This window comes from Xenopus laevis, chromosome 9_10S, assembly GCF_017654675.1.
Source record: "Xenopus laevis strain J_2021 chromosome 9_10S, Xenopus_laevis_v10.1, whole genome shotgun sequence".
Classification (NCBI taxonomy): domain Eukaryota; kingdom Metazoa; phylum Chordata; class Amphibia; order Anura; family Pipidae; genus Xenopus; species Xenopus laevis.
This window is the reverse complement of record NC_054388.1, coordinates 62124876-62141807: the sequence shown is the minus strand read 5'-3', so window position 1 is coordinate 62141807 and position 16932 is coordinate 62124876. Positions and strand designations below refer to the sequence as shown.

Below are 16932 nucleotides of genomic sequence, written 5' to 3'. Positions count from 1 at the left end.
GGTCAAAAACATCCTACTTGAAAGGACTCATGGGGATTAAAGACAGATTATCTTGCAGGTTATTAAAGAGAAGAAATGTCTTCAGAAACAAACTGGGTAAAGTGGATAAAGAGCTCGTTCGTAGGATGTGCAGAGCAAGGACAGCCGGTGGGGATTTCTTTCAGATAAGCAGATGTTGTTTTTGGGACATTCTGTTTTATAGATATATTGTAACAACCAATTACTAGGAGAATAATGCAAGAGAAGGGACATTAAAAGGAGATGAATCATTTAACAAGTGAAAGAATGAAGGCAGTGCATGCTCTAAGTAATTGGAAAATTAAGTCGCAGTAGCGCTTAGGCAAGCACACGACTAATGTACAGCAAAGGCAAGTTCATCTCTTTACACAGCTGGATTCATTATGTTTTTTTTAATTAATATTTGTTCTCTGGTTACTCTCATGTAGCACTACCAGCAGTGTGAGCTTCCAGACAGTACTCCTTAGTGAACCAATTTCCAGCCTTTCTTTAGGCACCAGTATAGATACAGTATATGCAAAACATAATAAAAACAGATCTATACTTGATATGGCCAAAGGGAGCAACTTACTGGCCTCTGTTTTGATTTTAAACAGCAGACCAATACATTCTACTGGCATACTGGCTGCTGTGCAGAGAAAATCTGCATCTCTTAAAGGGGTTGTTCACTTTTGAGTTAACTTTTAGTATGATATAGAGAGTGAATAGAAAGATGAGTAATAAAAAGTAATAAAAAGTAGCAATAACAATACATTTGTAGCCTTACAGAGCATTTGTTTTAGATGGAGCCAGTGCCATTTGAAAGCTGCAAGAAGAAAAAGGCAAATAATTCAAAAACTACAAAAAATAAACAATGAAGACCAATTGAAAAGTTGCTAGAATTGGCAATTCTATAACATACTAAAAGTTAACTTTTTTCAATTCAGTTGCTTTTAGATTGTTCCCCAAAAATAATGACTTTTTTCAATTACTTTCCATTATTTAATTTTTACTGTTTTTCCAAAATCTAAGTTTAAAGGTGAATGTTCGTGTTTCTGGAGTTTGAGTGTGACAGATCAGTAATTCTAATGCAGACTCTAAACTGGTACAATTTTGCTACATTTAGTTGATACATTTCTCAGCAGCATCTCTGGAGTATTAGCAACTATTATATTAATTCTAACAGCTGTCTGTAATAAAACCCAGAGATTCTGCTCAGCAGGGACAAATATAAGAAATGTATAAACTAAATGTATCAATTTAGAGCAATTTACAGGGTCGGCTACCCCCCTCCCAGGGCTTCAGAAGGTGAAAAAAACAATTCACACTTCAATATTAGAAAAACAGTCACACATAGAAAATAGAAAGTCATTTGAAAAAGTCATTATTTCTGGTGATCTATCTGAAAACAACTAGTTGGAAAAAGTCATTAGTTCTGGTGATCTATCTGAAAACAATTAGTTGTTTGAAGGTGAATCACCCCTTTAAAGATGAACCACCCTTTAACTTGAAGTACCTCTCTTTAACTTGGTGAATAGAGCACAGATTCTCTAGAGAGCAAAAGGACTTCAAATCCCAGAATCCAGCACTTCAACATGGAAAAAGCTGAAGGGCCTGAATTAGTCTTCCAGCCTATAGGGGGTGGGGACATTAATCCTGTGAGTTAGAAGCAAACTGTCAGTTTTCTTTCAAGCTGATAGCATAGCTTAAACATATAGATAAAATTGTATATGAATGACTGTTTTAAGCCAAAGAAAAGCTCAAAAACTAACATACACTAAAGCTCCTTTCACCATCAAAAGCATATCTTTAGTTGCCACTAAAGATGATAATAATCCATGAAAGAAATAAAATTATAAACAAATTCCGAGTTTTGGCTGTGTTGATCTGTATAGACTGGGGACGGCAGATGATTACGACTGAGTAGAGAGTGGATATTGGAGGCATCTAATGGCCACATACTGTATGCCACTTGTTTTCTACGTTGGAGGAAATTAGACTTCGCTCTTGCTGTGCATGGGGCCAATTTCATTTTCCTGGCGTGTTATTGAGGAGTTGAGGGAATGTACCTATCTCTGATCAACAAGTGTAAAAGAGAAAAAAAAATGATCATATGTTGCCAAGCAACGTGACATCTACAAAAGTAAAATTAATTCACAGGAGAAAATGGTTGCACGCATTTTCATATAATTACACCCAGCTTCCTTCCAAGAACACTAGCCATCTGGCTACTGCTTAGCAAGGCTAAGTATGCAAGCCCAGAAAGCAGGATGGGGCAGGTATTGTTTATAAATGAGCACATTTCTAAGTTTTCATTCATTCACTGCCCCCACAAAAAAGGAAAATAAACCCTTAGTATATGTTCAAATTACTTTTGAATTCCACTTTAATGGGAAAATGTTTTCAATTAATAAGCCTAGTTCTTATACCTCAACGTAAGTAAGCTGTAATGTGGTACGCAATATGGGGATTTATAAACCTTGATTTACAAAGCTGAAGTGGCTATAAAGGTCGAGTTCATGTATAAGTAAAAGGTAGGGAGGTCCAGGGACCGATTTGGACATGTTACTAGTCTTCCTGACATTCAAATTTTTTCTGAGAAAATCGAGTCCAATCGAATTCAATTCAAGTTTTGGAGTTGGTAAAATTTGTGCGAGTTTAAGATATTCAATTTTTTTATTAAATAAACCCTCATTTGAATTTCGAGTATATTCGAGTTAAAAAAAAACTCACATGCATTAAAAATTTGACCTTTAATAAATGTGCCTCTACCCGTCTGAATTCATAATGGTGATAGCAAAGTTTAGTGGTGGAGGGAAAATTGTCTGGGGCTGTTTTTCACGGTTTGGAATAGGGCCCCTGGTTCAATAAAATAAAACCCTAAAGTTGGCCATACATGGGCAGATAAAGCTGCCGATATCGTTCGTTTGGACCAATTCGACAGCTTATCTGCCTGTGTATGGGGGCTTCCGACGGGTCTTCCTGATCGATATCTGGCCACGATAACGATCGGCAAGGTTTGATTTTTAACCGACCCGTCGGAGCCCCTTGGCATATCGTAATTCGATCGTTCAGCCATACGTTCGAATTACCCCCGATATAGCCATGCCGTTACTGGCATATTGGGGAAAGATCTGCTCGTTTGGCGAAGTCGCCAAACGAGCGGATCTTTGAGTCTATAGCTAGCTTAAGGCTATATCATAAAATGACATTCCTGGCAATTCTAAGCTTCCTACTTTGTGGCAATAGAATATTGCCCCCCCCCCATGCACAGCAGGGTCTGTATAGAAATGGAAATGCAGAGATGTTAGTGGCAGAACTTTAAGCCCTAAACTCAACCCAAATGAACATCTGTGGGATAAATTGGAACACTGACTGGAAGCACACCAACATCAGAGCCCAGCCGCTTACATATGAATGAAAGCAAATATTGCCAACAACGTACAAACAACTAGTGGAAAGCCTACCCAAATATATGTACAGGCTGCTGTAGCAGCAAAGAAGTAACATCTCCATATAAAAACCCTTCCTTTATGAGATGTTGGACAAGCAGGTGTTCAGATCTTTCTCAAAGGACTAAGGTGGCAGATTTATTTCAAAACAGCAAACTATGTCTTCAGTGTGGTAAAAGATTTTGCCCAGATTGCAGCGGGGCACTTGCTACAAAGAGCTACTGCACCTGAGACAATGAACTGTGTCCAGCAGTACGTGGCTGGGTATAGGGAGGGTGTTAGATATCAATATCTTGAAAACAAGAACTTTCTATTGATCAAAATGACAAAAATGTTAACATGAAATAAAAATAAATTCACAAGACTTTCCATTAATATTACAGTTAGTTCTTCATGTGACAAGTTGGATCAATTACCCTGAAAGACTTGTTAACATTCACTACACTGCTACCTGCAAGGTCAAGGAAACAAAACCTTTCAAGTTGTAAAATACTTATAAAAATATTTAAATATATTTGAAACATGCATTTCTAATGTGAATAAATTGTCACTTTAAAGGGGTTGTTCACCTTCAAACAACTAGTTGTTTTCAGATAGATCACCAGAAATAACGACTTTTTCCAATGACTTTTCTGCGTGTGACTGTTTTTCTAATATTGAAGTGTAAAGTGTAATTTTTCACCTTCTGTAAACTGTTCTAATTTAGTTATCTTTGTCTCTGCTGAGCAAAATCTCTGGGTTTCATTAAAGGCAGCTGTTAAACTTGATACAATAGTTGTTAATACTCCAGAGATGCTGCTGAGAGATGTATCAACTAAGGGGCCCATTTACTTAGTTCGAGTGAAGGAATAGAGGAAAAATAGTTTGAATTTCGAATGGTCGAATATGGCTACTTCGACCATCGAATGGACTTCTTCGACTACGACCTTCGAATCGAACAATTCGAACTAAAAATTGTTCGACTATTCAATAGTCGAAGTACTGTCTCTTTAAAAATTACTTTGACCCCCTAGTTCGCCACCTAAACCCTACCAAGGCCAATGTTAGCCTATGGGGAAGGTCCCCATAGGCTTCCTAACAATTTCCTGATCGACGAAATATCCTTCAATCGATGGATGAAAATCCTTCGAATCGTTCGATTAGAAGGATTTAATTGTTCGATCGAACGATTATTCCTTCAATCGTTTGATCGTAGGCATAGCGCAAAATCCTTTGACTTCGATATTCGAAGTCAAAGGATTTTACTTCGATGGTCGAATATCGAGGGTTAATTAACCCTCGATATTCGACCCTAGGTAAATGTGCCCCTAAATGTTGCAAAATTGTAACAGCCTGCACCTAAAATACTGAGCTGCCAGACTCAAACACCAGAGACACGAACATTCAACTTTAAACTTAGATTTTGGAAAAACAGTAAAAAATAAATAATGAAAACTAATTGAAAAAAAAAAAGTCTTTATTTCTGGGGGAACAATCTAAAAACAACTGAATTGAAAAAAAGTGTTTGGAAGGTGAACAACCCTTTTAAGAACATTGGTGAATTATGTGCCGAGAGTATCTATTTTATTAGATACAGTGCTACATGCATCTATGTGTTGTACAGGACTACTGCACTGATTATGGCTGTTATAATGGGACTACTAGCCATTAAGCAAGGCTGGAGAGTCTTATTCCTAAAGTATACATATTAATACTTGGAAACATTCTAGGACACCCCTTGGAGTAGTCATACTGTATGTACATGTCTCAGCAATGTAGAAAAAAAGTGGGTCATTGCCAGCATATGTGGAATTCTGAGCGTATATTAATTTTACTGGTACAGGTAAGGGACCGGTTATCCAGAATGCTTGGGACCTGGAGTTTTCCAGGTAATGGATTTACAGTAATTTGGATCTTCATACCTTAGGTCTACCAGAAAATCATGTAAACATTAAATAAACCCAATAAGCTGGTTTTGTTTCCAATAAGGATTAATTATATCTTAATTTGGATCAAGTACAAGCTACTGTTTTATAATTACAGAGAAAAAGGAAATATTTTTTTAAAAATTTGGATTATTTGATTATAATGAAGTCTATGGGAGACAGCCTTTCCATAATTCGGAGCTTTCTAGATAACGGGTTTCTGGATAATGGATCCATACTGTAAGAAACAAATATCACATATCTCTAGCAGATTGTAACCATATGATTATGAGAAAGGCCAGAGGCTGGCATGGGTTACTGGTCAGGAACAGGCAGTATACTAGGAGTTAAAGCAGCCATTAGCAGACGAATGACACATTTTTCATTTATGAATTATGTGGAAAAAGAACATTAGGCTGGCAAATTCATGAACAGAGCTCAATTATTTTGCCAATATGATAAGCAGCTTGAAATTGAATGCTAATGCTCTAGATAATCAGTGTACTTGGCATAGACGATGACTTTAAATAAATAATAGTAATAATGAAAATTACACAGGAAACAAATTACCCAAACAATACTTGAAAATAATGCAGCCCTGGGGGCGTGGCGTACGCACAGATGTGAGCAGTCGCGTTTACCAGAGGCTCTGGCTCCGGTGTTGATTCAGCCTATAATTGCATGGGTTATTTGCGCCCAAACCGACCCTAACAGACCTAGCTGATTCCTGCATGATGTCTAGGCGCAGGGGGAAAACGTCGCCGCTCCAACTTACTGCGTTCTATGGGTCGCAACCTAAAGTATCGCACATGGAAAAACGCCAAGATGGCGCCCGTCCTTCCTCTTCTGAATCCTCCCCGAGGCACAATGAGACTGAACCGGGATCAAGCGCAGATAAGTATACTCAGCAACCACTTGCGCTTACTGATTCCCAACTAAAATCTCTGCTTACACAGCTCAGGGAGGACATTAAAACAGATACTAAGGCGACTGTGCACGAGCTGACAGCTGAGTTGCAGGCCATAGCGACTCGCACAGACCATCTGGAGAATAAAATGGAGGAAATAGTGACAGTGCACAATTCAATGGCGGATAGAGTGAATGCACAGGACTCTCTCATCTCAGCACTTCAAAATAAAGTAGCTGACCTGGAGGATCGCTCCAGACGAAATAATGTGAGATTGAGAGGAATACCTGAGGATATTACGCAGCCACTACTCTGCCAATATGCACAGGCCCTACTGCTGTCAGCTTTGCCAGAAACACCTGCAGACCACCTCCTCATCGACAGAATACATAGACTTCCCAAACCCAGAGCAGCACCATCTACTGCGCCAAGAGATGTTATATTGCGGATCCACTTTTATCATATTAAAGAAGACCTGTTACAGTATATGAGGAAGCAGAGATCCCTTCCACAACCATACGACAACATACAAGTCTTTGCGGACTTATCTCCAACCACGTTGGCAAAACGTCGAGACCTCACAGCCATAACCCAAGCTTTACGTGCTCAGGAAATACCGTATAAGTGGGGATATCCAACGAAATTAATCGTGCACTGGCAGGAGACACAACAAATTATAAAAACAATGGAGGAAGGTAAACAACTTTTGGCTACCTGGAATATCCCTCTTCTGCAGCATAAACGGCCAACCCAGATCACCGACAACCTACACTTGGAACAAGAATGGCAAAAGGCAGCTACATGAGAAAGGCAAGAGAAACGGCATAGTCTAAGTGGTTAACTGAACCCGTGGAATCATTCTACTTCTTAAACACCGACACCGACCCAGGATCACTCTAATAGATCTAGATAAACGAGCCAACTGCAACACCCCCCAACTTACCCTTTACTTACCCTTTACTAACACCCACAGTCATTGTTGATATGTAAGTAACATGGGTAAACTATACCGACAAATATTGTACATAATTTTTGTTGTTACTACTCTTTGTTATATTGCTATATTCTTTTTTTCCCTTTTCCTCTTCGAGAGCCAAGCACGTTTTGCATTGTTACTGTATTTATGTTACCTCGGGATATCTGCCAGCGGCCTATACAAACATGCTAATATATCAAAATGGTGCTGAAATGTGTATCTGTTAATGCGAAGGGCTTAAATACCCCTCGCAAACGACTGCTGCTCCTTGCGGAATGTAAGAGGCAAAAAGCAGATTTGGTGTGGGTCCAAGAAACCCACTTCCGCATGAAAGACCAAATGCATATACAAAATAGGCATTACAAAATGATTGCAGCAGCTACAACCTCTTCGAAAAAACGGGGAGTAGCCATACTTGCACGGAACAATGTGAACATTAAAAGTATAAAGCAGCTGGCAGACCCTAAAGGTAGATGTTTGATACTAATATGTACTATCAACCAACAACAATATACATTGGTCAATTTATATGTACCCAACACCAACCAAACCCAATTTCTTAAGCAAGTCTTAGAACAACTGTCCATGCTACAGCAAGGTACATTAATAATAGGTGGTTACCTTAATGCTATATTAGACCCGGAACTAGATAGAACCCCCCGTGCCTCCACCCTACCTCAAGCATATTGTCGTAAAGTGACTAAAGGGGCAAAGAATATCTCAACTCTCTTAGCCCAATACAATCTATACGACGTATGGAGAGTCTTTAATCCAGGTGAAAGAGATTACTCCTACTATTCACCTCACCATAAGTCATATACGAGAATTGATTTGTTTCTAGTCCAACCCCAAACGTTAAGTCACATACTAGGTAGTTCCATTACTACAACTACTTGGACAGATCACTCAGCGGTCACATGTACTATACGAGAACAACACCTTTTCTCTACTAAACCTCCCTGGAGACTAAATAACTTGCTATTAACTGACCCTACGGTGACAGACCGAATCTCTAAGGAAATCGATATGTTTTTTTCAAGTAATGATAACAATGAAATTAGCGATACTACTCTCTGGTGTGCCCATAAGGCAACGGTCAGAGGACAGCTTATAAGTATAGCCGCACATAAAACTAAAGCAGCCCGAACTAAACAGCAACAACTGCTAACCCGCATTAACGAACTAGACAGAGAGAATCGTATCACGCCATCGCTAGGAATACAAACTCAGCTATCTAAGCTTAAAGAAGAGGTGAACCTAATAATTCTTCAAAAATGCCAGAATCAGTTACTTAAACTTCAAAGCCACACTTATGCTATGGGCAACCGAGCAAACACAGCTTTAAAACGGCAATTGATCAAGCAAACCTCTCATCACAAAATAGATAAAATTCAGACGGAAAATAGAGAAATTAAAATAAATCCGAAAGAAATAGCCAATACATTTGCTCAATTTTATGCTAACTTATATAATCTTAAAAAGGATCCTGCAACAACTCTTCCCTCTTCGGAGGACATTCAGCTCTTTTTAGATCAAGTTCAGCTCCCAACTATTAGACCCGAAGCCATATCAGCTCTAACAGCTCCCATCTCACCAACAGAAATACTAGCAATAATTAAATCGCTACCCCTCTATAAAGCACCTGGACCTGACGGATTCACCAACAAATATTATAAGAAATTTGGTTCCCTCCTTATCCCATACCTCACTAGAACCTTAAACCTTATCTTTACAGAAGGAACGCCACCGAAAGAAATGCTACTACTATCTCATATCTCAACAATCCCAAAACAAGGGAAAGACAAGACACAGTGTTCCAATTACCGCCCTATTTCACTTTTAAATGTTGATCTAAAAATATATGCTACTATCCTAGCAAAAAGGCTTCAGCCCCTAATGCCGCATTTAATCAACAATGACCAATCAGGGTTTGTAAAAGGTCGACAAATATTCGACAACACGAGAAGACTGATTACATTGACTCAGCAACTATACCATAATAGAACGCCCTCCTTATTACTAGCGCTCGACGCTGAAAAAGCGTTCGATCGTGTTAATTGGCTATTTGTAAGAAAAGTACTGCAAAAATATGCTATACCCTCTCCCTTTATAACTGCAATAATGGCCCTCTACTCATGCCCGACCGCCCAGGTCAATATTCAAGGCTTCCTATCTGATCCCTTTCCCTTGACAAACGGAACCAGGCAAGGCTGTCCTCTGTCCCCCCTTATCTATATATTAAGCATGGAACCTCTTGCCCAGAAAATAAGACAAACTCAGAGCATACAAGGTCTTACAATAGGCATAACTGTACACAAAATTTTACTTTTTGCAGATGATGTTGCTTTGATTCTTACTAACCCGTCCACAGCATTACAAGAACTCTTTGACCTATTAACTGACTTTGGGGAATTGTCGCACTATAAGCTGAACACGTCTAAAACCCAGGCACTCCCTATTCATATACCCAGTCAGGAACTATCAACTCTCAAAGGACGATACACTCTGGACTGGCAGAACGTTGCAGTTAAATACCTAGGAATTAATGTTACGGCGAACCCAGATGATTTATATCAACAAAACTATGCCTCATTATTGAAAGATACACATAATGAGCTACAAACATGGAAAACTACCTTTGTGTCCTGGCTAGGACGGATTAACGCTATTAAAATGTTGATCCTACCCAAACTATTATACAAGTTTCGAGTCCTCCCAATTCCGTTAAACAATGCCTTCTTCCAACCACTTCAAGCTCTACTGATGTCCTTTATATGGGGTACAGTAAAACCGAGGATTGCTAGGGACATCATGTATACCAGTAAACTTAGGGCAGGTCTGGCATGCCCAAATCTCTTACTTTATTATAAAGCTACGTTGCTAAGTCAGTTGGCAGACTGGCATTTACCACCAAACACAAAAAAATGGGTAGATCTAGAGCACTGGATCTACAACACAAGATATAACCAATCTATCCTATCACTAATATGGCTACAGCACAAGAAAACAAGGTCAATTATTGAACTCCTACCACTGCCAATGAGAGCTACAATTCAAGCATGGCAGACTTCGAACTCAAATACAAACCTTGTTAAGTTTCCGACAGCATTGGCCCCCCTCTCGACCCTTGAAGGGGCGATACCAAAGATGTCCTTGCAAACATGGACTCTTGCAGGATTGGAAAAATTGGGTGACTTATTCGGCCAGGATGGACTCAAAAATTTCTCAACGTTACAAGATACATACCGATTACCCGATAATCAACTATATACATATCTTCGGATCAGACACTTCCTTCAGACTAATAAGCTGCTAACAACCAGCCCAGCAACAAAGTTCGAGCAAATTTGTCTCAAATCCCTCTTAAAACGTAAAGGTGCAACAGTGGCTTACAATGCATTATTATTGAAACACGTTAGAAACGACTTAACTGCCCTACAGTTCTGGGAACGTGATCTCCGAAGAACCATTACACGAGACCAGTGGGAATTTCTCTTCAAACAAACACCTAAATACTCACGGGCCTTAAACCACCAAGAAATGGCAATCAAATTGTTATATAGGTGGTATCTTACACCAGACAAAATAAAGAAAGCATACCCCCAAACATCGAATCAATGCTGGAGGTGCCAAAAAACCACTGGTACCCTACTTCACATTTGGTGGACTTGTCCGATAGTACAGCTTTTTTGGAAAGAGGCCAATACCCAACTTCAACAACTTATAGATCCTTCTTTTTCTCTGCAACCTGACTTAGCATTGCTGGGCATCTTCCCACATCAAGTGCAAAACAACCAAAAACAAAGGGTCTTCTATATAATCCTAGCCAGTAGATCAATAATTGCCAGAAATTGGAAAAAAGCCACTTTACCCAGCAGTGAGGACATCCAAACAAAAGTGAAGCGGATCCTCCTCTATGAGCATACCTTTGCTTCCATAAAGGACAAGAAAGAAAATGTATTTTGACAGATTTACCTTTGTCAATCAATAGACCTGATATTCAATGCTTAACATGAGGTTGTTATATAAATCTCATCAGTACGTGCTGTGGCTCTCACCATCTATGCCCTCCCCCCCCCTTTTTCCTTTCTTTTCTTTCCTTCCCCCCCCCCATCTAATACTACGTCTGCTCTCTAATCTTTCTTCTCTGTTAATGTAAGCCTAAAAAATTTGCAAAAACTGTTAATAAAAAAAAAAAAAAAAAAAAAGAAAATAATGCAGCCCTGCGATGGAGCAACACAATGCATTGTAATATTTTAATTAGTGGCTGAATTGCTTTTTTCTCATTTTCCCTTTTTTCTCCCCAACGGCTCCACTTCAGTACACGACATACTTGAAATGAAAACTATCTGTGACGAAACGGGTCAGGGGAATTACAAGATGGCCGCAGGCAGTTTGGATTCTCAATCATTCCTTCCAGGGGAATCAGATCTTACTGAACATGAAAAAAGGGCATCTTGCAGTAATGTGGTGTATAATGTTATATTAAACTATTTTGGCAACTATTTTGGCTTCATTTCCTTAATGTCAGTAATGTTAACAGAATGCTGAAATGTAGCAGTCTGACATCACTAACCTGATAAATCACTGCTTTTAGCAGATAAATACATTTACTAGTAGGTGTAGTAGAGTAATAGAAAACCCAACAGACCCGACAGTCATGACATAAATGCTGCTGATTCTGTGTAATTGAATCATTAATTGAGGCTTGTTCCAAATAATAGCAGTGTTCAAAAGAATAATAGCTTGTTCCAAATAATAGCAGTGTGGAGTTCAATAAGTGAGGTCATTCATTCTGTCAATTACGGCCCTTATTTAAGGAAGGAAGGCAGCAAATGTTGTGTATGCTGGTTATAGTGCATAGTAAAATTGGTCAATCCAGACATTTTTCAGAAGAACAGCATACTTTGAATAAAAAGTTGATTGGAGAGGGGAAAACCTATAAAGAAGTGCAGAAAATTATAGGGTCAGCTAAAATAATCTTGAATGCTTTAAAATGGCAGCCAAAACCTGAAAGACGCTGAAGAAAATGGAAAATTACCATTCAAATGGATAGAAGAAAAGCCAAAATGGCCAAAGCGTAACCAATGGTTAGCTTGAGGAAGATCTAAGAAGGTCTAAAGTTACCTGTGAGTACTGTTACAATTAGAAGAGGCCTATGTGAAGCCAATCTGTCCGACAATCTAATTTCCCAAAGAACACATTGACTGGCCTAAAGAGAAATGGCGCAACATTTTGTCTAGGGGCTACAGACAGTTTGTCAGAGGACCCCCAAACACTGAATTCAAGCAACAGTACACTGTGAAGACAGTGAAGCATGGTGGCACAAGCATCATGATATAGGGATGTTTCTCATACTATGGAGTTGGGCCTATTTATCACATGGATCAGTTTCAATCCATCAACATACTTAAAGAGGTCATGTTGCCTTGTGCTGAAGAGGAAATGCCCTTGAAATGGGTTTTTCAACAAGACAACGACCCCAAGTAGACCAGTAAACAAGCAATATCTTGGTTCCAGACCAACAAGATTGACGTTATGGAGTTAGCCCAATCCCCAGACCTTAAAGGGATACTGTCATGGGAAACATTTTTTTTCCCAAAATGAATCAGTTAATAGTACTGCTCCAGCAGAATTCTGCACTGAAATCCATTTCTCAAAAGAGCAAACAGATATTTTTATATTCAATTTTGAAATCTGACATGGGGCTAGACATATTGTAATTTCCCAGCTGCCCCAAGTCATGTGACTTGTGCTCTGATAAACTTCAATCACTCTTTACTGCTGTACTGCAAGTTAGAGTGATATCACCCCCTCCCTTTCCCCCCCCAGCAGCCAAACAAAAGAACAATGGGAAGGTAACCAGATAGCAGCTCCCTAACACAAGATAACAGCTGCCTGGTAGATCTAAGAACAACACTCAATAGTAAAAACCCATGTCCCACTGAGACACATTCAGTTACATTGAGAAGGAAAAACAGCAGCCTGCCAGAAAGCATTTCTCTCCTAAAGTGCAGGCACAAGTCACATGACCAGGGGCAGCTGGGAAATTGACAAAATGTCTAGCCCAATGTCAGATTTCAAAATTGAATATAAAAAAATCTGTTTGCTCTTTTGAGAAATGGATTTCAGTAAAGAATTCTGCTGGAGTAGCACTATTAACTGAAGCGTTTTGAAAAAAACATATTTTCGGATGACAGGATCCCTTTAATCCAATAGAATAGAAAATTGTGGGGTGACATAAAAAATGCAGAAGAATTGTGGAATGTAACAGGTGCCAGAAGTTGGTCAACTCCATACAACACAGATGTGCAGCAGTTCTCAGAAACACTGCTGATACAACTTAATATTAGTTCAGTGATTCAAAGGAAAGTTAAATCTTGAAACATTTTTCAGTTTATACAGTGAATGTGAATGAATGAGAGTTTGTAAAGAAGAATGCAGACACGTATATTTTGGAACAGCATAATATTCTCTTTTCTTCACTTAACACAAATTTGATAAATGTTTCTTCATGTTTTGATTTGGAATAGAAAGTACAGTGTTCCCAATGCATTTGCGTGTATGGAAATAAAAGCTAGTATAAGGGATATTGAGCTTTATTCACTTTATTTTTATACACACTGCTATTATTCTGAACACAACTGTATGTGCATGGACCAGTCACCAACATACTGTATCACAAGTTTGCGAGGAACTGTAGCAGAAGAATCACGTGCACACCCGAGCCCTTCAATGTAGTTTCCATCTGGTGCACAGAACCTGGGAAGACTGCTCTTCCCCGAAATATATCTGGAACAAATAAATAGCAAGCCCCTTGCGTGTTTATTTGCGTCACAACGTTTTCAGGGCGTCCACCCTTTGTTACAAGTTTGAGAGGACCTTCCGCTAGACCTCAGTTTTCATGGCTGGTTATATTGCGATTCAAAATCATTACACTTTAAAGGAAATGTAGACCACTGATACAAATGAATGCAAAATTGTTCAGAGCACTCTTCTGAGCACTTCTGCAATTTTCTTCTAGTTTCCAACATAGTAGTAGTTTTTACAGTACTAATATAATGAATTTGAAACTATAGCACCACTTGCTGTTTACTTTGGCAAATGGGACATGGAATAATATTAAGTTAGTGAGCAAAGAAGAGTCACCTTACGTTCCCTAGTTTTAAGAAGAGCAACATTTCCCTTAAATGGAATTACAATCAGGGAAACCAGTATCCCCTTCTGCACAGCTGGTTCCTTGGACTGCCTTGCATGATTATTCATAGGTCTTTCAGCTGGTTTTTGCTACATGCTTTCAATAATCAGAAGCAGCAGTGCAGAAAATATTGGTTACTGCTGTAATTTACATTTACAAACAAATTTTACATTTGTAACAAAAGTATATTGGAAGGTTGATTATGATGCTATTTTCATTTGTTAGCTCATAACAAGGTTACAGATATAGGATCATCAGCATCAGCCATTTAGCCAGGCCCAGATTTGTGGTGAGGCCACATAGGCCCGGGCTTAGGGCGGAAAAAAATTAGGGGCGGCATGCTGCCCAGCTGCATCATGGGGACCTGTGCATCCCCATTCAATAGCGCTGTTCGCTTGCGGCGAGCGGGGTGGAGTGTGGGGGGGCTAGGACCGCGTGGCTGCCTGCCCGAGAAATCCGGATTTGCATTTTGCCAAAGTTAAAACAACATCTAGGGCATCAAATGAATTTTCACCCAAATCTCACCTTAACTGACCTTCAAGCTAGGCTCAATGGAGTATCTTTAGTGCAAATAGGCATTCTCCCCAAATAGTGCTAGAACGTGTGGTTGAGCAGAGTCACCTTATATAAATTAGCTCTAATGGAAATTGGTGCCTTGGGTATAGTGGCTAATATCTGCCTGGGACTCAGAGAGTTCTCAGTATACAGTGGCTAAATTGAATGGGAACTGATAACCTGGGCACACAAAGGCAAAAAAAAATAGCCAGTGGTCCAACAAAATGTCCCTTTTATTCTACTAGAAATGAGGCATATTCACACATAGCTGTTCCTTTATCCAGATGGCAGTGAGTGTGTAAGAGTAAATGTAACATTATGTACCAGTGGTTAGCCTACATAAATATCACCCACTATCCAGCAGGTTCAGCATGAATAAATAGCAAGAGAGGAAAAGCCACAGGCCTTGGACATAAGTGAATGAGGACTCAAGTAAACACATACTTTATATGTGGTGGTTTGGTTAGCATTATTGGTCTCAGCTACTCACCAGTGACAAGTTCCCGTACTTCTTGGTCACTCGTTTTTTTCAGTAGTCTTAAAAGGGCAGGAACACCCCCAGCATTTTTCACGGCAATTTTATTTTCATCAGTAGATTTGCCATAAACTAAATTTCTCAAGGCTCCACAGGCATTCTTCTGGACTTCCAGCACCTTGTTATCAAGAAGGTCTACCAAGTGCTTGGTCCCTCCCATCCGGCACACCTATGGAAGAGGAAGGTAGACAAACATTAATAAACTTGTGGCATGTCCTTCATTTCAGGATAGTTATGTTAAAGAATAAAATAATAAATAAAAAAACTGGAACAAGATTTTCATAAAAAAAATCCAAATTCCAACCAGCTCCAATTCCAAAGCGTAATATTTATGTGCTCAGGTTCAGCCCAATATAATTCATATACTAGTATTTGAGGGTGGCAATGAAGTTGAAGATGCTCATCTATAGAAATATAAAATGGTGACTTGGAAATTCATCTGGTACTTTTGGCCCTCCTTAGAGCATGATGCTGCTGGAGGTTCTGTTGCATGATTACGACCGATATACAGTCTGTTCTAGTATAGTGATTTTGCATTTTTCTTTCTTATAAGAAGTCCCATGTTTTGCGGTGTTTTTTTTTTTCTTTCCATTGAGAATACATTATGCTTCTGATGGAATAGAGTATGGATAATAGCACATACCTCTAAACCGGTAATAGGATCAGTTTGTATCAGTGAATATGACAAAGTGCTCAGGTCCCTGTCCTTGCACTGTTAATCATGTGCATTTAACACTGGATTGGTATCAACAAGGAAAATTCAGAATTTGATACCAATTATTGATTAAAAGCTGTATTGCCAACTGTAATTTTGCACACATTGACCAGACAAAATCAAATTACAAGGCAAAAAGTAGTGGTAATTAAAAAGCTCCACAAGGCCCCATATACCATACCAACAGAGTAAGAGCATTGTTTTGGGGGCAGAAACACTTCATATCTAAGGAATAACATTTTATGGTTTGACATGGGCACTGTTCACCCCAGGGACAACACTTGACATGCATGAAAATTCATGCCAGTATCTACAGTATGTAGTAGTGAGGCTTGAGTGAAGCTTTTATGATTACAATCTCAGCCTTATTTAAAACACCATTATTCCCCCTTCCTGAAGAGTCATAATCCCCTACAAGTACTAGGAAGTTGCCAGTTGGCTGAAGGGGCTTGTGGAATCTCTAGCAGGCCGATATATCAAGGTGAACAATTCTACAGCTAACAAACATAATTCTGCACCCCAGCGTAATGGACAGATCTGACCCTCTGTGGCCTGCAGAGTTCAAATGAGTTTTACTGAAAGGAAAATTATACCCAGAATGAATAATTGTATATTGTTTATTAGAATATTAAGTGGCATATTGTAGAATCTTACCAAACTAAGAGGGTATACACAACTAAGAAGGTATACACA

At 39.1% G+C, this 16932-nt stretch overlaps 1 protein-coding gene across 11 annotated transcripts in view; it reads right to left on the bottom strand.

Annotated features, from left to right (window-relative positions):
• Positions 1-16932, bottom strand: part of pkp4.S (plakophilin 4 S homeolog) — a 188817-nt gene that overhangs the window by 24911 nt on the left and 146974 nt on the right. For all 11 annotated transcript variants that reach the window (XM_018237358.2, XM_041577705.1, XM_018237355.2 and 8 more), the window contains 1 exon segment: positions 15480-15693. In XM_018237358.2, coding sequence (XP_018092847.1) covers positions 15480-15693 — 214 coding nt within the window.